Source organism: Chinchilla lanigera, unplaced genomic scaffold, assembly GCF_000276665.1.
Source record: "Chinchilla lanigera isolate Chin_1 unplaced genomic scaffold, ChiLan1.0 scaffold00142, whole genome shotgun sequence".
In the NCBI taxonomy this organism is placed as follows: Eukaryota; Metazoa; Chordata; class Mammalia; order Rodentia; family Chinchillidae; genus Chinchilla; species Chinchilla lanigera.
In genome coordinates, this window is record NW_004955543.1 from 1807384 (window position 1) to 1830995 (window position 23612).

Sequence of the window (23612 nt, forward strand, 5' to 3'; positions counted from 1 at the left end):
TGGTTTGGGTTGATTTCCTGAGATGCTCCAATATGACTCCTCCTCTATTCAGCCATGTTGAATCTCCACTTTATTTTTTTGGTATCCCTTGTAAAACTTAGCCAGCCATAAATGTACTGGTTTATGTCTAGACTCTATTCATTTCCATTTATGGGTATGTTCATTCTTGTGCCTGTACAATACTGTGATGATTACTGTAGCTTTGCAGTGGGGTTTTGAAGTTGGGCAGTGTAAGTTGTCCAATTCTGCTCCTTGTAAAGACTGTTTTAGCTATTTTGGGTCCCACTCAATTCCATATGAATTTTAGGATCAGCCTGTCAATTTGTGCAAGGAAATCAGCTAGTATGCTGTAGATCCCTTTGGAATATATTGTTATATTAAAAATATTGTCTTCCAATCTATGAACGTAAGGTCTTTCCATTTATTTAGAACTTATTTCATTCCCCTTAATAATATTTTGTAGTTTTACATTTCTTTTGTTATATTTATTCCTGAGTATTTTATGATTCTTGATGCTCTAGTACATAGAATTGCTTTTATAATCTTTGAATTTTGTATTTATTTTTAATTGAAACAACATAATTGCATATATTTTTAGGGTACAGTGTGACAATTCCAGATATGCACACAATGTGAAACATCAGCTTAGGGTAACTGTTTTATCTACAACTTCAAAGGTCTATTATTTCTTTGTGGTGGAATATCTAGGAATTGTGTTTTTAATATCACTTGATTTTGTATATTGCTATGGTTTGAATGTGTTTGCGAGAAGGCATGTGTTAGAAACTTAATCCTCAGTGCAACAGTGCAACAGTGCAAGAGTTAGGGTCCAATTGGAGATGTTTAGGCCATGGGAACTTCAGTTTCACAAACGAATTAAAGCTGATTAAAAAAAGGCCTGAAAGTTTGAACTGAATCTCTTGTTTTTTCTTCCCTTCTGTTTGCCCTTCTACCATGGCATGATGTAGAGGTCCTCACCAGATGCCACACCCTTATTTTTGCAAATTCCACCCTCCAGAACTATGAACCAATATTTTTTTGTTTATTATAAGTTACCCAGTTTCAGGTAGTCTGTTGCAGCAGCACAAAAGGACTTATTAACTTTGTATCCTGAAACATTGTTGAAATCATTTAGGCAAGTATTGTGCGCAATGGAAAGGGCAAGAATATGTCTGGGATGAGGGAACAATCAAGACCGTAAGAATAGTTACCATGCACTGAGTATATTTGTGACAGGTCAGTGCTTCCTAACTTTTAACATGCAAATGAATTTCCTGGAAATCAAGTTAAAGTTCAGACTGTTGTCAAGGAGTTTGGGATGGGGCCTGGGAGCCTGCCTAACAACTCCTCAGTAGATAGCTTGTAGCTTTTATTCATTATTTTCAAGTTACAATAATTCTGCAATATAAGCATTATCGCCATTTTATAGGTAAGAAAATGATCTCAGAAGTTGAGAAAGTTACCCAGAATCACAGAAAATGCAGAACCAGGATTTGAACCCAGTTGATTGTAATGCTGAAAGGTGGGTTCTTTCCACTCTCCAACATCTAGATATCTGAAGTATGTGGAGGATAGTTGGGATAGGGAAAAAAGAAAGCCTTTCAGCATCAGAATTGCTGCACAGAACATATTTGGCTCTAAGCATTGAGGTTGTTTTCGAGAACTCATCAGCTCCCTTGCTTTTCAAGGAGCTGAGAGTGAAAGGGTGAGGCTCAAGTATGAGCTAGAAATAAGATGATACTCATAGACAGAACTCAAGATTGGAGAAGGTATTGAAGGCTAATCAGACTAGACTGTAGAAAAGGACTCTCTGTATACTGCTAAGGTCTACCCACGAAACTACCTTTATTGTTGAATCTTCCTGCATTTTAAATGTTAGACAAATTGTGATGTTGCTACTGACTAATGCTATAGTTTGGATATGGCATGAGTTTGTCCCATAGAGTTCATGTACTTGGAACCTGGTCTCCAGTGTGGCAATATTAACAGATGGAATCTAGTGGGACTTCCATAGGTGACCAGGAGCACTCCTTCAGAAAGGTTATGGTAGTTTTGTGGGACCCCTGAATTAGTTTTAGTGAGAATTTAGTTTTTGTTAAAATCATGAATCTAACAACTGAATTGTTCTTTGGCTTTCTGTACAGTGATAGGATTGCTCATTCTTGCATATATTCCTGCCATTGTGGTGCCATCCACTATGAGGTCCTCACCAGAGCTGAGCTGATGCTAGTACCATGTGCTTGAACCTCCAAAATGATAAGTTAAGTAAACCTCATTTCTTTATAAATATTTTGAGCCTCAGGTGTTTTATTATACAAAGATGGACCAATACAACTAACCATAGAGGAATAAATGCACCAGCCAGCTAAAGGACAGGCATTGTAGTTCTGATGTCTTTCTCAGTAGAAAAGCAAACATGTTTCCATCTTGTAGTAACAACAGAAATACCTATGGCATAAACTCTGTGGCCCTTATTCAGGGAGCTCTTGGAATAGATGTCTAAAAGCTATTCCCCTAAAAAGTCTATTGCAGACCCTGCTACTTTCCTGTGCATGATGAATGATAAGAGTATGAATACCAACCCTAAGAGGTCAGTGTAAGGGTTTAGGAATGTGGGTAAGGGTCTGGTCATATAGCTGTTTATGAAATATAATCGATAGGTGACCAAATTCTTTTCCAGTACTTTTCAGCAAAGTAATAGGGGATCTCCATTACCTGAGTCAAAACATGTGAGACAGTTATTTTTGTCCTTAGCACCTTTTATTGAAGTATGTCCCTTGATGACAATCTGGCAGGCATATCTATGTCTGCCGAGAAGGGAGTGGTGGAGGACACAGATACAGAAACATTAAGATTCAGAAAAAATAATAGCTTTACATGGGATAGATGACCCCCCACAGTTGTACAACAAACATTGATTCTTTATCTACACAAACTGTCCCTGTCCCCCCCCGTAAAGATCTACTAATCTTCAAATAATATAACATGCTGTTATGGAAATACCACTGGCATAGACAACTCCTCTGGCAAAGACATTGGGAGTTGTCAAAGCTCTAGATGGGTAGTGGAGCTGCCATAAATGTGCCCAGCTTCTTCCATCTGGGGCCTGCTACTGGCAGAGCAGCACCTTCAGGGAGGCTGGGGTTGAGGATATAACTCTAGTGACCCTAGGCAGCTTTTCTTGGGGCACATTTAACATGAGGTTAAAGGGGCAATAGAACCTGAATTTAACCTTGAAAAAAGGCTTTGCATCTTTTCACCCTCGTGCCTTTTCTCTGCTTCTAAGCGCTTCCTTTCTAGGGCTTTATTTTTAGTGTCTTTGTTTCATTATCTTGGATTCCACTTGGGCATTTATTTCTATATTCTGGCTGAGTCTCTGGATGTGGGACTCAGGGAGACCCAATTATTCAGAGTCTTGGGGATGAGGGAAGTAAGAGGAGACATGTGACAGGAACCCTTGCACTGACTCCTTCCTATCTATTCACCACCCTGTTTACCTCTTACCCTCTGGGACCTCTATAAGTATTTGAAGGAACAGAGTACATGTTGAAACCAATAACAGTCTTTGGAGAGGTCAGTTGACTGCCTTCCAAACTGCTACCCCCTCAAAAGCTTTGGAAGAGGGATAGCCCAGAAATTGAGGACAAGGGAGAAACAAGTAATCACAGTGACTCTGTAGCACTGTCACTCACACGGCACTAGCACAGCAAGAGTTGGCATGCCAGTATCTATTTAGTAGTTCACCTCTGTTTACAGGGCATCACTGCTTAGTACAGTTTTGGGGTTAAATTTTTAGGAGCTTTGGAAACCGTCCTTCTATGTGAAAGTGAATATCCTTGTATCGTGACTCCCATTATGGAAACTAATTTGAAGTGAGATGAGAGACAAAAATGACAGTTAATAGTATTTTTGGTATCACGCACCTTAGGTATAACTAGTTTAATATTCGTTAGAAAAATCCAGACTGTGATCATATAGTATCCAGGTAAATTATCACTCTTTGCCCCAGCCCTAAATTCTCAAAAATCTATTATGGCTTTAAAAAAAAGTTAGAATGCTGGAATGCATTGGCCTCATCCAGCCCCTCCAGTCTAAGACATTTCAACCTGCTTTTTGTTTGTTCCTAAACCCTGTTAAAAATAATGGCAGCTATGACCTTTATTCAAAGCACGTCCCCCATCTCTTCAACCTTCAATTGGGTAAACTTTGCCATTCATAAGCCATCAGCCTTCCTGAGAAGGGTAAAATCTTCCACTGGAGGGCAGAATAGCAGGACTGACACTAACAGTGGTTCTTGCCACCGGCGGCAGTACTAAGAGCGGAACCAGGGCCTCACAGGAAGGGTCTCCCCCCTGCCCCACACACCCTGCTGGCTAAGAGTCTCCCATTGTTTTCAGATACAATGAAGAGGAAATGGAAGACAGTGACTAGTAACTGTAGCAGCAGCAAAGTTCCCTGGTGATTTCTTTGGTTGGATGAGGTACCTCCCTTACTACAGTGACCCTCCAAGCATCCTGAGGAACTCAGCTGTACAAGAGATGCTAGGGCTTTGTTAGGTTGGGCTTAAGTGGGCTACATAATATGAAAGGTTGACATCAATCAGCAAGTCATAGAGAATTAAGCCAGGTAACAGGTCAGGGTTTGGTTAGAATTCCCTTCCTGCCATTGCCCACGTTTGGAAGATACAAGCTGGCTACCAGTCAAGGCCTGGGCAAGAGCAGTAGCTTGGGTTCTTTGTACAGTAGTTTCCCCTTACCTGTAATTCCACTTTCTGTAATTTCAGTTACCTGTGGTCAACCATGGTCCAAAATGATTAAATGAAAAATTCCAGACATAAACTTATGAGCTTTAAATTGTGTGCCGTTGTGAGCAGCATGATGAAATCTAGTTCCATTCTGCTCCATCCCATCTGGGACATGAATCTTCCCTTGGTCCAACATATCCAAGTTATGCAGACTATCCACCCTTTTGTCACTTAGTCGCCAGTTATCAGATTGGCTGTGAAAGTATTGCAGTGTACAGTGCTTGTACCCAAGTAACCCTTCTTTTACTTAATAATGACCCCAACACACAAGAGTAGTAAACCAAAAGAAAAACCAGAACATAGAACATAGAACATGGGAAGAAAGATTAACTCCAGCTCTGTGTGGCACTGCTACAGAGCATGTAAGAAAAGGCACAGTGTATATAAGGTTTCTGGTGTCCCCCTGAGGGTCTTGGAACATATCCCTTAAGCTAAGGAGGGGGATGCTGTATGCCAAGATACTGGCTGGATCATAGTTCGCTCTGGGGAGCTGGTCCTGGTTGCAGCTCCCAGCTACCAAAAGTCTGGTTCCCTGAGCCAGGCCGTAAGCTGTAAAGCAGTTATTAGAAAAGGATGTCCTGAACATACCTTCACTTACTTGTGGCTTGGAGTCATTAGAAAAATGGGTGACTTTTTTCAGTTTCAGGTTTCTTTGGCTTACAAAAACAAATAAAAAAGCTTAATGCTGCTGGGAAATAGAAAGCTCACAGTCATCCAGACTTCAAGGGAAGCAAGCAGCCTGGCCATGATAGGGAAGTTATAAGCTCAAGGGGAGAAAACCTTTCTTAAACAGTTGTAGCTATAATGGGAAAGGCTGAATGCTTCAGCACATGCTTACCTAGCCATGGTGGATTCAGGCTGATCTGCAGAAAATGCTTTCTTGGGCTAACTTTTCCCTTTCCAACTTCCCTCTTCTCACCTTACTAATTAAAAAAGAAAAAATATCAATCAAAACATAAAAATAAATAAAATTAAGAGGCTATTTAAAATATAATAATAAGAACTTCTCCACCAATAATGAAATCTATATCCTGAAGTCAGCTATAGTAGAGCTATTAAGGACCCATAGTGTGAAGCACTGGGATGGGCACCTTTAACTCCCAACAATGCAAGAGCAAGATGAAATGAAAGGTGGTAGGCCCAAAGTCTTAGGAGAGGAGGAAGCCACACTACCCAAGGCTGAAAGCAGGCTTCTTTCCTATCAACCAGCTGCTGGGGAAAGTAGTAGAACCAATTTGTTTAAGCCTGGCTTTTTCCTGAGGGTCACCTGGCGATACCCAACCTTCACTCACATTCTCTTGTGTGTAATACCTGCCTTTGTGCTTTGCACTGCAAAGCCTGGGTGAGTCCCTGAAACTGGTAGTAAATGAATGACCTCAAGGTAGCCAGATCTCCACAGCAAATTGCTGGGTCACAAGCCCTGGGGCAGAAAGAAGCTGCCCAAGTAGCTTTTCTCTGATCCTTAAAAAAAACCAATCCTGGTGTGAGTGGGTTGAGAGTTCAGGACGTCTTTGGTATCCTAGTACAAAGAACAAAGGCACTTGTTTGGTTCTATGGGCAGTGAATGCTTGTCCACACACACTGTAGGAAGGAGGGTACTTGCACAACCACACCTTGCTGTAGCTCCCTAAGGTAGAAGCTTAGCACCTCCTTAGGGTATCCTTGCTGGTTGGGACTGCTTCTAGGGAAGGAGAAATGAGAGACATCCAGGGTAATAGGACCAGAACAAACTGCCAACTAATTGCTATCTACTTGTCAGCAAACTACTACTGAAGATGAAAGCAATTCCCACAGTGGCTGGTCAGGGATGGTGTGGCAGACTGCTGGTGATTTAGAAATTGCTGGGCCCCAGGAGTAGGCTCTCCCTGAGACATTTAAGCTGCTCTTCCCCAAGCTTGATCTTTTCCTCCAACTCTCTCTGTTCAATGATGAGAGCAGATTTCATCTTGACAAAGTGCTGGTAATCTTGGAGCTGGTCCTGAGGCAGGTAGCGGGAGACCATGTCAAACACCAACTTCTCCCGACGATCCACATGCTCCTTCAGCTCCTTGGCATCTGCCAATTGGCCTGTCAGCTGCTGCTTCTTCTCTATCAGCACCAACTGGGGAAACAGAGGTGTGATTAAGGACTATCTTGATTATCGGGCATCTGCTTAGCAATGCCTCACCGGGGAGGCAGGCTCAAGGCAGCTATCCTGCCTGCTAACTGATTAGTCCTAGGCGTCCTGCTGTAAAATCCACCTCCATGCAGAAAGCCTTTCTTTCTTGTAGTTGAAGGAGCACAAATATGCCCACATCGCTGTGCAAAGGGAAGCACAGTCTCCTGCCTCCATCTCTAAGGCTGCCCGCCTTTCATCTGTGGATCCCTAGTGGGTTTGGTGTGTGGCTGGTTTTAACAAAGCCAGGTTTTGGGGGCTGGGGATTTAGCTCAGCGGCAAAAGCGCCTGCCTGGCAAGCGCAAGGTCGTGAGTTCGGTTCCCGGTACCAGAGAAAAACCAAAATAAAAAAACAAAAAAAAAAAAAAACCAAAAAAAAAAACCAAAAAACAAAGCCCGGTTTTGTACCTTCCATCTGGAGAACAGCTATGAATGTGGCAATGCTTCCCAGGAGGTGTGTGTTTCTGTGGAAGTGGACATATGTGAGTGTATGTATCTGCGTACATGTATACACACACATATGTGCCCCTTATTATGGATTCAAAGCTACTTGTGTAGGGGTATGTAAAGCAGTTTGGTTCAGGATATACACAGCATGATCCAATCTGTGAAACTGACAGTGTTCCCATGACACCTTCCCTCTCAGCTCTAGAGAGAGTGAGGCAAAATTGCTGCTGTTGCTTCTGCCACTCCCGCCTCCATCCACCACCACCATCACGACTACTGGCAGCTGGCAGTGATCCACTAATTACCCTCCTCCAGGTCCTGTTTTTGTTTCTGTAGCTCTGGGATGGAACTCAAGGCCTTGTGTGTGCTAGGCAAGTGCTCCACTACCGAGCTACAACCTCAAACCCAGGGCCTGTTTTAAGTAATAAACATGGATTATCTACTTTAATTCTCACAACAACCCCACGTGACAGGTAGTTTGTCCATCTCATTTCATAGAGGAAAAGATTAAGATAGAGTCATGTTGAATAAGTTACCCATAGTCACACAGCTACTAAAACAGAATATACATTTTTTTCTATTCTAAATCTTTTTCATTTTGGTGATTTTCTACAAGACATTTAGATCTATTGTATTACCTTTAAAGACTAGGTAACATCCCATATTTAGATAGTTCTTTTTTAATTTAACTAGAGCCAGAATTTCAGGGCACTCGGAAGCTGGTATTCACACTCAGCACTATGCTCTTCTGCCTTCCACAATAGCCCAGCTTCAAAGAAAATCTCAGAAATAAAACAGATGGCAGTGCCCTCCATCCACACTCATGGAGACCACAACTCTACCTTTTCCTGGTTCGCCTCCGAATTGATGCTGTTAAGAGCATTCTCCACTCGCGCCAGTCGTCCAGAGAGTGACAACAACAGGTTAACCACTTTATCAAGATCCCCGATGAACAATCGATATTTTTCAAACTCATTGGATTTGCAGACGGCCTTTAAATTGGTCTCCACCTCCTCTCCAAGGGCTGAATTGGCACTGATGTCCTCCAGCAGCCCTCGCTGGGCCTCCTTTAGGACAGAAAGTTTGCGGCCAATGCTTTCAATAAGCTGGATCTAGGGGAGTTAAATAGGGGAAGGAAAATGATGAGCATGGGGACCAATGAAAACTGATTCATAGCTCCAATTTGTGTTTTGGGATCCAAGTAACAGATTGTAGGCTCTACCCTAGTCACTGGAAACAAAGGAATCCTTTGAGATCATGAGCAATTCCAATTTTGGGGGCAGGTATCTTCTTTCCTTGTTTGATAGGCATGTCCATGTCACCACAAAACCTATTGTAATTAGATAAATGGGCTAAGTCTCTCTTGCCAAATGCAACAGAATACTTGCTAAGACTCTATAATAAATTGGGACTAGAATGCTTCTGAGATCCTAGGTTGGAAAAACATTTGTTATTAACTACTTATCACTTTACTCATTTTTCTTTAATCCATGTAAGTTCCTCTTATGTTCATGGCACTGTACTAGGTCCTTGCCCATTTACTTTGGCTTTTAAGGTCTTTGGATGAGTGAAAGTTTTGGAGCCATAATGACTGGGTTTGAGGTAGATCTGCCACTTCCTAGCTTTGGGACCTTGGATGATTTGACTTTATTGAGCTTTATTCTTTATCTATAGAAGGAAAGGGGATAATTGAAGTACCTATTGTATTGGGTGGTAATTACTCCATGACATAATGCATGTGAACAGTAAGTGCTCAGAATAAACGCTTAAATACTACTGCTATTATTATTATTATTATTATTATTATTATTATTATTAAATTTGTTCCTATTCTACCATTCTTAAGTTATTCTTGAGAACCTTTCAGGGTTAGCTCTTCATTCTATTGTGTGTTCACAAAACTCATTCTTGTGTTTCTGAGTTGCTTCTGCAGTTCTATCTGTTCCTATTCCCTTTCTTCACTTTGACTATTTCCATTCTTTCTTCAGGGCACAGCTCTGCCCTCATCTTCCCTACAGGAAGTCCTCCTCTCGAAGCATTCCCTCAATGATTGCTTTCTTTTCTAGGTTCTCAGGTATTCTAGAATTAGAACCCTATAGTGTAATTTGAAGTTGATAACATTCTATTTTATATGTGAGTCCAAGTCCTTGCCTAGTATTGATTCTAAGTTTCTCAAGGAAAATGTTGCCCATGTCTTCCAATTTTTCCCCTAGTTTTGGAACTGCACTCACAGGAAAGAAATGCTGCACGGTGGAGTTTTAGAATCAGAGAAGTTCAGAATCCTATTCTACCTTCTCCAAACTCTATGACCTTAGACTGAATACCCATCTCCACTATTTCTTCATCTATAAACTGGAGAAGCTCTCCACTCAACCCCAGTGTTGTTGTGATGGTTGTTGAGATCACAGAAGCAAAATACTACTGTGCCTGGTGCATTAAAGGCTCAATGTATGTTTATTGATGCTATTATTAAAATCATAATTACTATTACTACTACTATTGCTACTACTACTACCACAACTACTACTACTACAGCTACTACTACTGCTGCTGCGGCTGTCGCTGCTGCTCTTGCTCTTGATGCTGCTGATGCTAACTCAAGGCACTCTAAACTATAAAGGATACTAGCTACAAGGTTCTGACGGTCATGGAGCCATCCCAGGTTGCCCAGAACCTTCACAGCCAGTATTGCATTGCAGTTAAAATACGGACTTTAGTGTCCAGACTACCTGAATTTGAACTCAAGCTCCATCACAAAGTAGTAGTCTGAACAAATTACTCAAACTTTCTGTGCCTCAGTGTTGTCATCTAAAAAAAAAATAAGAAGACAATGTTGCCAATCTCATAGAGTAATTAGTAGAAAGTATGCTTCCGTGTTTATTGTTATTTCAGCCCAGGCATTCTGCGACCATAAGCTTGTAGTTTTCTAGATTGTGTTCTTTTCTAGTAGTTTATTTAGAGATGCTCAAGATGACCAAGATGAAGAGAGCTTCATCTGGGTTCTAGGGCCTGCTGCTGTATTTTAGAACTGTTTAAAATTCAGAGATCACCATGACCATAGCCTGAAGTATAACAGGTGTGCATTTGACAACAATTCCCAAATCCACTAGGATTTGGGGATCAGTGACATAAATGAGATAGCATAATTACATGTCAAGAGATTCCCAGTTACTCTCTTCTGCTTTCTCACACAAAAAACCTAATGATAGGGATAAGGAATGATCCACACTGAAAATTTCCTACCCAGCCTGGTTTACAGGCTCTGGAGACGGATGGAAGGATGAAAATGAAGAAAATCCTGTTTCTCAGCACCTGGCCTCTATAACTTGACCTTTAGCCCTGGGGAAAGTATAGAACATAGAGCTGTGGAGTTCTCACAGACCCAGCTAGAACTGAACTGATTTTTGCCTGGGTTATTTAAAATTGGTAACCTTCTTTATCTTTTTTTCCTCAGAGACAAAAAACTATCGTGATCTACCCATAATCACTGACAGTCATGCTCTATCATTCATTGCTTTCCCATTTCTGGCCATCTCCCCCTTTTCCTGGTCAGACCTTTATTAGGTTTGCCCCTAGAAAGGCTAGGCTCTTAGTAAAAAAGGAGCACCCTGTTATGCTCAGGGAATGGACTACAAGGAAGATCATCTGGGTCAACAAAACTTCAATATCACCACGTTTCCAATTCTTTCCCTGACATTTCGTTTCAGATGGAAAATTGGAAGGAAGGCTTTTGCAAATGGCCCTGCACTTTCCTAAAGGTCATGTTCTACAAGAGAACCATACGCAGAACAGCAATTTACACTAAGTTCATACATCCACAAATGGTAAAATGTGCCTTGGATGTTTCCATGGCAACCCTATTTGCTTATGAAATACAACATAAAACGAGTAAATATAAAGAGGGCAAAGTGATTCCAGGAACTTGATTAGAAAACTAGGCTAGATGTACTTACAGGACAAAAGAGAGGCTTGGGAACAACAACAACAATATCATCTCCACTTATCTATTTTGTAGTTTTAAGAGATAAGTAACCATTATTCCAAATAAATGCTAAAATATGTCAGCCTGTAATTTCTTTTTATTTTCCTTTGTCAGTTTGTTCTCTTTCCAGCAAGTTACACAGAAAAAAATGTTAACGGTAATGCCATGGGCTAGAGTTCAGTGTCAGAAACTGTTGTGTCCTGGGTGATAGTGAGCGTTAAGCCTGACTTAATTCTGAAGGACAGCATGGTAAGGTAGAAATTCAGCTTGACTTAGAGTTCTGGATATATCATTTAGTGTTTTAATCCTTAGGAAAATTAGTTCCCTCAACTGGTTAAAAAAAAAAAGTGTTTAGTAATATCTACTTTGCAGGACTGGGCATATAGCTCAGTGGTAGAGAGCTTGCCTATCATGTGGAAAGCTCTGGGGTCCAGCCCTAGCACCACCACCAAGAATAATAATGATGATGATGTGATGATGATAATAATAATAATAATGGCAAATAGGGGTGTAGTTCAGTTGTGAAGTGCTTGCTTAGCATATATGAGATCCTGGGTTCAATCTCTAGTCCCCCCCATACAAAAAATTATAATGTGACTCTTTCATGTTATGAGGCAGCTCAGTGGATAGAGTGCTTTCCTAGCACAAGCAAAGCAAAGTATACACACACACACACACACACACACACACACACACACAGAGCTTGTAGGTCTAAAGATCAGAGAGGTAGTGATGATCACTGCTACTGCTCCTACTATTGGTTGGATTAAAGAGACTGGAGTCTTATTGTGAGAAACCCAGAAAGGCTGTTTGACTACCATATTGAAAATACAACAATATGAAACATTCTTTTTTTTTTTTTGGTTTGTTTTTTTTCTGGTACTGGGAATCGAACTCACGACCTTGCGCTTGCCAGGCAAGCACTGTGCCGCTGAGCTAAATCCCCAGCCCCAACAATATGAAACATTTTAAAGGGTGTAGAGGTGCTGACTGCCCTCCAGACACTCAAACTAAATGCCAAAAATCTCTAGTGTATGCCAAAAACTTTACCTTTTTTTGAGCTAGTTCGTAGTCAACTTCCTCCTCACCCAGGCAAATTTCTGCTATCTCAGGTTGGTCTTTCAACTTGTTCAGCAGCTCTGCCTTGGCCACAGAAATATTGTAATAAGCTGAATAGGAGGTAGGGATTCCTGGAGCTACTGGAGGAGGTGAGAAGTGCTGAAACTCTTGCCTGTGGAAACAATGATCATTTGAGCACCTTTGTTGAGAGGTTGCTGGCCTTTCTGCTTTAATTTCCCCATCTGTAAAATGGTACACTGATTCACCAAAGCATTATAAAATCATAATATTGACGATGATGAAAAGAGTAATGGTTCAGTTGTCACTCCTCAAACATACACAAGTCACCTGGATATCTAGAAGCCAGGTAAAGGCAAACTTTAAGAATCTAGGAGGCTATTTCCATGCCCCTGACTTTAGCAGGTAGGGAGACTTCTTTAGAGATAATTTGGTTTGGTCATTAATGTCCCATTAAAATCCAGAAGAAACCTGGTAGGCCATAAAAATTTTGGGCTTCTGTTCATCAATAATTTCCCTTGGTTCATGGCACCAGTGTATGACTACCAAAGGAGGGACTAGGTAGTAGAAAATCATCTAAGGTCTTAGCTCTCAGTCTTCCCACTTGTTAGCCTCCTTCCTACCCATCAACAGACCTCTGCCCACCGCATCCTTTTTTTTTTTTTTCCGGTACCAGGAATCGAACTCATGACCTCACACTTTCCAGGCAGGCGCTGTGCTGCTGAGCTAAATCCTCAGCCCCATACCCACCCCATCTCTATCTAAGCTGTTTGCTTACAAAAGAACCCTATGGCTTTCCTGGACACTCATTTCTTCTTTCCTGGTGCCACTTCTGCTTGAAATGGCCCCTTCACTGAAGATCTCCCACAGCAAAGAGGTTGCCCATGATCTCAGCCATGGCCACCATGTTGGAGGTTGAGGTTAGAACCCCTGCCAGGGACCTGTCAATGCTCTCTCATGAGCTCATCTGAGACTGCTTGCTGTAGGGTACCTTTCAGCCTGAAAAGAGATAGTATCTCTCTACTTCTGGTGTATCCCCAGTGATCCAAGCCTCCTGCACAGCTGTAGAATGAAATGGGAAAAATGAAACCAGTGACACCCAGGAGCTTGACAAGTGTAGCAGCAGACCTTGTTGCCTTAGGTGCACCAAAGTCTGCAGGGCCGAGGTGTTGTTTCTCAGAGGCCCAACCCAACTGAGAGAATTTCTCCTCAGGAAGGAAGTAGCTCTGGCTCCATGGTGACTTGGGTTTGGACTCTTCTGCCAATGATGCTTCTGATCTGGTGGTAAAAAGACAGTAAAAAGCCATTTTACAATGTCACGTTTCAGTGATGGAGGGATAAATAATTCCACCCAGGGTTTATGTAAGATGGGGGCCCACCCTCAGAACAATCTCTTTGCCTATGAACCACCCTCATCCTCCACCTGTCTTTGTCACTACCCCATTGCTAAGCTGTATGTATTTGAAAGGGAAAATAAGAGAAATTCAATCAGTTTTGCAGCTCTATGCAGCTCTTAGATAAAGGTTAAAAATAATAGTTGAAAGACTCCACAGCTATTTACTGATTCATGATGTGCATTCTCCTAATTCACCACAGAGAATAAACTTGGGCATGCCATTATTCCTCATCACAGGTAAATTCATTTTACACGTAAGGTTTCAAGCTTATAACACTGATGGGGGAACAACACTAGCTGATATTCACACAGTGTTTACCATGTCTTAGAAACCGTCCTAAGATAGGTATAAGCATGCTTGTGCACACACACAGGTGTGGGAATATAGCTGTCTAACTGAAAGCTCATCAAAATCGCTGTGCAGATGAGAAACACAAGTCTTCAAGAGGGAAAGTGATTATCCCAAGGTCACCAGCCAATAAATGACAGACGTGTGATTTCCACCTGGGCACAATTTGTGCTTTTTGCCATTATACAATATTAACAGCGGGACAAAATGATATCCTATAAAACTTTAGGTGTAAAGAATTTTCTGGCTAGAGTATATGTTAGCAGAGAAGAGAGAACATTCTGGAAGGAATAGAAAGATATGAACTTAGTGAATTCCAATCTACAAGAAAAATGTTTAGGGCATACACGAAGTTTTGAATCAGAAAGTTTAAAGAAAAAAGGGATGTGCTAATTGGAGACTGAGTGCCTCAGCAGCCTCATCCCTGCATCACACTGTAGTGCATCACATTATGCACTATGCTCTGGAGCTTCTTTCCTTATTACCTCCATGAACAGGAAAGGGATTATGGGAAATCTATGAAAACATAAGCAGAATTTAAAAGGGAACATCAAAGCAAAAGTCAAGAGTCCTTCCACAGTGCACTGACAAGAAGTGCATACAACCCATAAAAGCAAGCTCTCCTTACACTTGAATCAGAGCTACTAGACTTGAACAATATTGGAAAATTCTGCTATCCTAGATGTATGTGTACTTTAGACATTACATTGCAATTTAGGTTAGCTGAAATCTGAATGTCTTTGTTTGCATTTTAGGTTTAAAATATTATATATCTACCTGCCCCAAACATTATTCTTATTTACAAAGTAATAAAGCTGCATCCTTCTGGTTCTGTGTACTTCTAGGGCCTAGAATAGAATATTCTTTAAGAGCCCAGAGACCCTGAGACAATGTGTAAGCACAGTGAGCCAGACCACCTGGGTTCTTGTCGCCTGTGATCCTGTGGTAAAGTTACACTTCATCCTTTGACCTTACTTTTTCTCACCTAAAAATGGAGGCGTCTAATTATAACTATTTCATACGTTTATTGTGGAGATTAAATCAATACAGATGCTCCTCAATTTGCAGTGGAGTTATATGCTGATAAAACCACCATAAATTGAAAATATAATGATTTGAAAAAGGATTGAGTACAGCTAACCTATCAAATATCACAGCTTAGTAACACAGCGCACTGTTCCTCTTATGCTCGTGTGGCTGGCTGGGAGATGTGCCTGCTGCTGCTGCTACCCAGCATCCTGGGAGAGTACTGTTCTGTAATTCATTAGCCCAGGAAAATATCAAAATGCAAAATTTGAATTATGGCTTCTACTGAATGTCTATTTCTTTTACAGTATGGTAAAGCAAAAAAAAAAGTCCTAAGTTGAACCATTGCTACATCAGACACTATCCATGAAAGGATAGCACTGAATTAGGTAGTCCCTTATTTTGTTACACTTTTGTTTCTTTAATTGTCAAATGGGGATCATAATGGCCAACAGGAGTGTTGGGAAGATTAAATAACATAATAGACATAAAATTCCTAGCAGTGTAGAATACATAGTAAATGCTTAATAAATGTTCATTAACTCATTCATTCTCCCATTTATCCATCCTTCCTTCTGAAATATTAGTTAAGTGTCTACTATGTGCTTGGTCACCTTCCCTTCCCCTATCTATGATACATAGCAAACATAGTTACTTTCCATAAACATTTTCTAGTCACAAATAAGAATGATCCCCAGAAAGATATTAGCTTGAGAAGCAGCCATATGGGATCTGGTAAAGGATTCTTACAATGCCTGGATGCTAGGCCCTGAAAATGCTTTAAAAGCTTGTGGCAGCTGGGTATGGTGCTACACGCCTGTTATCCCAGCACTTGGAAGGCTGAGGCAGGAGGATCACTGTGAATTTGAGGACAGCTTGGGCCATGTAGTGAGTTCAAAGCCAGCCTGAACTACAAAGTGATACCTTGTTTCAAAGAAAGAAAGAAAATAGAAAGAAGAAAAGAAGGCTTGCGGCATCTCAGACTGGAACACTGCTCAACCTGCTCCACATAGTCAAGTAACAAGATCTGCCTGTCAATAAAGGGCACAAGAACAAAGTACTTCTAATAGCAATAAGTTCCAGGCAACTTCGTTTTAAAGGGATTTAAAGAAAACACTTAGAAGACACCTGTCTCCTGTTCTCACCACCAACAAAGAATTGGAGAAGGGGAGCTCTCTGTAGAAAGGCAAGCAGAGCTGAGAGTCAAAGCACTGAGGAATGGTAGTCTGGGGGTTTTGCTCTAGGGTAAAAGTGACAACCAGGTAGTGTGGGGTTGGCAGAAGCACTGGTACAGTGATGTGACAGAGACCTGTAGTCCCATGCCAGACAACACTTCTGCTTTGACCTCTCTGTGAAATGCAAAGAGGCAGGGAAACAAGGAGTGGGGAGTGCAAGAAATAAAGATTGTTGTTTGCTATCGTAAGGGATTATCAGGTCACAAACAGCCGGCTTCAGAAATACCTTTGATGCTGGGGTGGGAGAATTTAGAGGTCCAGGTTACTTAGTCTAGAGAAGATCTGCAAAGTAGGTTGCCAGAAAAGACCCTAAACTAGGTTTCCAATAAAATCCTAGTACAAGCAAAAAGGGTTTGGTATGCCTATGCTTCTGGGGTCAAGGGCCAGGTACCTTAAAGGCATACCTTAAAGACAAACCAAAAAATAATACAGTATTTTAATGATGATATGTAAAGATAAGAACACTGACAACTTCTGAACATCTACTATATGCTAAGCATGTAGTGCTGTTCTTTGCATAGATTATATTCACAAAAACCATGCAGAACAAGTATTATCAGGTAAGAACCCTGAGGCTGGGAGCAATTTAACAGCCAAAAGTCAGGCAGCTAGTCAATAGAACACGTAGAATTTGATCTCACGCTGCCTAGATCTCCAGGAACCCAGTATCTCTCACAAACACTTACTTGGGGGAATCAGTGGCTTCCTGTTCTGATGGCCTCCAAAGTCCACCAGTGCCATAATAGCAAGGAGGCTGCGCTTGCTCAGTTTGACATCCCAAGTGGCTCCTTATTGGAGGAAGGAAGTCACTGGAATGGAGAGCAAAGGACTCCTGTTCTGATAGGCTTTGTGAACCTTGCCTTGAGGCCACCAGGTTGTCAAGGCTCAGGGGCTGTGGCTGCTCTGGGACCTCTTTAGGATTGAGAGCACAGGAACCAATGGTTTCTGAACTAAAATACTGAGGTGGCAACTCCTCTTCCTCCTCTTCTCCTTCCTCCTCCTCTTCCTCCTCTTCCTCTTCTTCTTCTGCCTCTTCTTGCTGGTGCTGCTGGTGCTGCTGCTGGTGCTGCTGGTGCTGCTGCTGCTGGTGCTGCTGGTGCTGCTGCTGCTGCTGCTGGTGCTGCTGCTGCTGCTGTTGCTGCTGCAGCTGCTGCTGCTTCTGCTGTTGTGCAGCCCGAAAGAGCCTGTATTTTTCCCAGTTGGGAGGAGGAGGGCGAGGAGGAGGAAAGGCCTTCTTCCTGGCTCCAACAGGATCAGGTTGTGTTTCATCGCCTTTAGTAAAGAGCTCCCTCCGATGCTGCACCCAAGCCCGGGTGTTCGGAGGCTCCAAACTGATGTGACTCTCTGAGAAGGCACGGCTGCGCAGTGGACGGGGCATAGGGGCAAGTGAGCTCTCCTCCTCATAAACTGAAGTTTCTTCTGTTTTCTTCAAGCCATGTTTGAAGTCTCCAAGGAGGTCAAGAGAAGAAATTGCTCGGTGGCTTAAGTCCAGTGTTGGGTTCTCAATACAGGAATGGAAGGGGGTTGCCCATGAAAAGTTGGCTTTGGAATGAGCCATTTCCCTGCAAAACAGTAGATGAGGTTTGAGTAAGATGGAGCACTTTGCAGATGGGTCTATATTTTGGATAACATCGCTTATATACAATTTAAAATGGCCACAAAACATTGTAAAGTAAGTAGGAATTACACTAGTCAGGTAATAATAATCACAATAATAAGATAATAATGATAGCTAACACTTACTGTGCATATACTAAGTACCAGACATTATTTTAAATCCTTTTCATATCTTATTTAATCTTCACAATAATCCTAGGTAGGAGCTGTTAATCATTTCATGGTTAGGGAAACTGAGGCATATGTTAAGTAATTTGCCTAGGGTCATGAAGTTAATAAATGGTAGAGCTAGGATTTGAACTTCAACTGTCTCACTCTAAACTCTAGATATATACATACTGACCTAGTTTGTTTATATCACTATGATTAGATGTGCCATATTTTGGGCCTTACAGCCTGGCTGTTGTGTCTTATCTGTATATTTTTGTTTTATTGTTAATTAGTAGAAATTTCAAATATTTATAAATGTATAGATGTTGTCATAATAAATAGCCATGTTCCCATCTACCACTCAAAATTAGCACATTTTAATACTTTGCCATCATACATTTTTCTTACTAAAAAATAAACAATGCTTCATACATTTTTCTTAATAAAAAATAAACAATCTCCTTTGTATTATTCCTCACTTCCATTCCCCTTCTTGCCTTTTTAGATGCAAACTGTATTGTGAATTAGATATAGATACTGTGTTCTTATACTTGTAGCAAAAAATACCAAGCAGATCATTCATAAATATCTGCTATTTGGATTTAAAATATCTTCTAATAAAGTTCCAATCAGAAGTCTTAGCATAAAATTTATAGCTCTAGATTTTTTTTTAATGTTACCTTGCAAGAAAAGGCAGGATATTATGTGAAAGAGTGTTCTGCTACTGAAGAAATCAGGAAAGGTACCAGTAAAAGGTTAAGCATGTTATAAAACAATTGTAATTAAAAGTATGTTATTGATTAACAGAATAGAAAGTCTAGAAACCAACCTGTCTACAAAGACATCAGATATAACTTTCCAAAAGAAGGAGAAAGCAAAACATTCAAAAAGCCTTTTTGAGATAACTATAGAACAGTGTTATTTGGAACTATACCATATATTGTATATCAAAATAAATTCAAGATCAAGACTGAGGGATGTGTGTACATATCATTTTAATACACTACATATATACATATGTATATAAATATTATAGGCATAAATATGTAATATACTTAGAAAAAACTATAAGAAAAATTTGAAAAAAAAACTATTACTTGGGAGGCAAAGGCCTCCTGTAATAGAAGAAAACCTCCAAGGAAAAAGTTAAGATTTATTTAAATATGTATAAAATGTCAATCTTCTATATAATAAAGTTAAAAGACATCGTTTTTGCTCCAGAATATAAGCGGTTAAGCCCTCTGAGCCATAAAATCTGGTTTACTTCTGTAGCCTCTGAGCAATCAACATCATGCTAAGTCCTACCCAGTGACATAAAATTTCAAGGGTTCAATTAGATCATCATACAGAACATCCATTCAACAGTGATGATGACTACTGAGAGTATTTCTTTAAAAATAATATATAACTGGGGTGGGTGAAAGGAGAAAAGAAGGAAGGGAAAATTATATGTGTGTGTGCGTGTGTGTGTGTGTGCGCTAAGATAATTATACTACCAATTTGTATTAGTTCACTGAAAATGACAGTTGTGCTTCCATTATTTGATCAATTTTGAATACCTATATATTGTAATCTGAGCAATTGTTTTGAAGATAACAATGTGAAATCTATTAACCATTGTTAATTTCCTTCTATCTTGTTTTGAAATTCTATATCGTTGTTTCTACAGTTTTTCTTTAAAATAATAATATACATAATAGTAGCCAAGCTAGATAGAATGGAAAGCAAAATATCCTTCATCCTTTTATCTCAGATCCCCTCCGAGTTAGCTCATCATTCACATGGATCAGAAATTCATATTCAGACGTCTCCAAGCTCTTCTCATGAAGGTCTTAGCCTACCTACAGATCCCTTGTGCGCACTCTGCTCAGGAAGAGGACTTCCTTGAGTGAAAACTCTTCTACTTGGCACAATACTCAGGGAAAAAAAAAAAAAAACAGAAACAATAAGTAGTGAGTGGAAAGTAAAGGATAATAAATGCATACTGGGCAGAAAGACCTCTCCTGATTAGCTTATCTAATATAGTGACTACTTCTTAATTATCTTTAGTCTACTTGTTTTTTCTTTGAGCATTCATCCCCACCTGATATTATATCACATATCTATTTTCACTTATTTTGTATTCTACTCTTTAAAATGTAAGTTATACAAGGGTAGGGATCTTGTATCTTATTCAATTGATCTAGTGACTAATGCACAGTAGGTCTTAGACAAATATTTGTTTAATACATAAATTAATGTAAAATTTTTTAAAATTATGATACTCCCCTTTTAAACACATTTCATTAAAGGCAAAAAACAATAAATAAGGCACAGATGCAGCTCTAACTACCCTGAAACTTTATGCACCAAAACAACACATCAAAATTGATAAAGCAAAATCTATAGGAAATACAAAAGTGGAAAAATAAAAAGGTGGAGAAAAGCAAAAACAAAAAGTAAGACTGTTTCAACTGATGACAGACTATGTTGCTTGAAAAAAAGATAATGGAAAAATCTAAATTTCTTGATACCTAAAATCTAAATGATCAAAGTAGTTATATCCACGTAGGAATATGCCAAAATCAAACCTATTAATCTGCGTAATGAAAATGCACTAAAAAATGATGTGAAACCAACAAAAAGGCTATACTTTCTTGTCAAGGGCTTACTGAATATTTAAAAAATTGACTACATATTGAGCTAGAAAGTGTAACACTAAAAAATTCTCTAATCACAATAACATTGGAAATTAATAACAAATACAAAAGATAGAAAATTCTAGCCTGTAGAAAATAGACACGGGAAAAAAATCACTGACTTTATAGCAAAAGAGGAAATCTAATCTGAAATTGTGGAATATCTACCAAAAAAATAATGAAAATATTAGAAGCTAGAGGATATGATTCACTAATTGCAGTCCCAAATACATTGATACATAAGAACATATTAACCCCCAAAACTCCCCTAAAAATCTGCTAGGTCTAATAAACAAACTGAGTAGCATAGCTGGATACAAAGTCAACACTCAAAAGTTAATGGCCTACCTGTACATGAATAAAAAACTTATTGAGAGAGAAATTAAGGAAAGAACAACTTTCACAATAGCATCCAAAAAAATAAAATACCTAGGAATCAATGTAACAAGAGGTGTAAAAGACCTCTACATTGAAAACTACAGTACTCTGAAAAAGGAGATTGAAGCAGATATCAGAAAATGGAAAGATAACCCTTGCTCTTGGGTAGGAAGAACCAATATAGTGAAAATGGCCATACTTCCAAAACTGTGATGTAGATGTAATGCAATTCTGATCAAAATTCCAGTAGCATCTCTCACAGAATTAGACAACAAAATCCTAAAATTCATTTGGAACTGGAAGAGACCTAGACTAGCAAAGGATATTCTGGGCAACAAAGGCAAGTCAGGGGGCATCACAATCCCTGACTTGAAGTTATACTATAATGCTACTGTGATAAAACAGTGTGGTACTGGCAACAAAAAACAAAAACAAAAACCAGACCTGAAGGTCAATAGAACAGACTAGAAGGTGCAAAAACAACTTCAGACATACCCAGCCACTTTATCTTTGACAAAAGTGCCAAATACATTCAATGGAAGAAAGATAGCCTCTTTAATAAATGGTGCTGTAAAAACTGGCTCTGCACATGAAAAGATTAAAATTGGACCCATATCTTTCACCATGCACTGAACTAAATTCTAAGTGGCTCAAAGATCTAAATATTGAAATATAAAATTTAAATCTCCTGGAAGATAGAATAAATAAAACTCTTGAAGACTTTGGTGTAGGCAAAGACTTCATGAATTTCCTATGGGAAAAATAAAGTTGTGAGAATTGCCAGGAAGAGTAGGAAAAAAATGATGAGAGGATGGTAGCCCTACAAATTACTAATACATTCTGTAATGTTACAGTGAGTAAGAAAGTCTCAAAATTAGAAAAGTAGATTCATGCATCAAAACACTGAATACTGAAACACGGAAGTAAATGCAAAACACATATGGAATGCTAATCTGTGAAAAATAAATTATTTCAAATAGTGAAAGAATGATGGCTTAGTCAATACATTTTTAGAATGTCTAGATTGCCACTGGGACAAAAATAAGACTGAATCTTGATATAACTCTTCAAAACAAAATAAAGTTCAGATTATCAAGAGTCAAATGTTTAAAAATTGTGATCCTGCAAAGATCCTAGAAGAAAACAAAAGCATTAGAAAACTAAAAGAATCTTGACAACATATGTTCTTCTTTAAGATGCCAAATACAGTATAGAAGCAGTAAGACAAAGTTGATAAATTTGACTTCCTAAAAATTAAAAATTTATGTGTTGAAAAAGTATACAGTGAAAAAGTGATGACACATGGAGAAAAAATATTTATAACACATAGAACTGAGGAGAAATGCACTTCATATGTAAGATCCATGGATATACTTCACAGAAAAATGAGGATGATTTACCAATGTATCAAGAGGTGCCCAACCTCACTTTAAGTAATGTTCAACAGGTGCAAATACAAAAAATTGAAATGTTTTAAAATAAAAACTTAAAGAATTGATGAGTGTAAAGAAATAGGAGATCTCCTATAACTGTTGTAACTTCCTTGGGATGTATTAGGAAAAAGAAGAAGGCAAAATAAGCGTATTCTTTCACCCAGTAATCCAACTTTTAGAACTCTATTCTACAGATATATTTCAGCATGAATACACAGAGAAGTCCATAAGGTAGTATTCAGTGTAGTTTTGTTTGTAATCACAAAAGATGAAACATTCTCAATTCCTTTCTACAAGAACTAGTTAAATTAAAAAAGATCTAAATATGGGATGTTACCTAGTCTTTACAGGTAATACAATAGATCTAAATGTCTTATAGAAAATCATCAAAATGAAAAAGATTTAGAATAGAAAAAATGAATATTCTGTTCTCATTTTTATAAGGAAAAGCATGTATACATGCACATGCATTACTTTACTGGAAAAATAAACAACTGCTAAAAATATTCTCTGAACAGTTGTATTGATAGCTTGGGATGAGATTTTTATGCATGCATGTGCAGATGCATGTATGTTTACACTCTATGCATTTATTTTTCTATTAAAATTAGGGACTCTTGGTTAGAAAGCCATGTAGTTGCACCCGAAGTCTCGGTTTCTGGACTGTTGAGCAGGCTTGCATATTAATCAGGCCGCAAGGCAGTCCACCTTCCTTGATAGGAATGAGGAGCGGGACTGAAGCATGTGGCTGTGAGGACTGTGCCCTGCACAATTTACACAAACATATGCCACAACCTCAGTCAGAGAGGTTGCTCTAACAATATAGTAACACTTCTAGGTCCTATTTCTGTAGCTAATCTTCATGGAAGATTACTGAAACTGAGG

General features: G+C 39.4%; 1 protein-coding gene across 1 annotated transcript in view; it reads right to left on the bottom strand.

Annotated features, from left to right (window-relative positions):
- Window positions 1–2741: 2741 nt before the first annotated feature.
- Window positions 2742–23612, bottom strand: part of Shroom4 (shroom family member 4) — a 236020-nt gene continuing 215149 nt past the window's right edge. Inside the window, exons 6-11 of the mRNA XM_013508168.1 lie at window positions 17592–18033; window positions 17158–17513; window positions 13594–13743; window positions 12439–12619; window positions 8249–8518; window positions 2742–6905 (exon numbers count right to left, since the gene is read on the bottom strand). Coding sequence (XP_013363622.1) covers window positions 6636–6905; window positions 8249–8518; window positions 12439–12619; window positions 13594–13743; window positions 17158–17513; window positions 17592–18033 — 1669 coding nt within the window. The 3' untranslated portion in view covers window positions 2742–6635. The remainder of the gene's footprint in view (window positions 6906–8248; window positions 8519–12438; window positions 12620–13593; window positions 13744–17157; window positions 17514–17591; window positions 18034–23612) is intronic.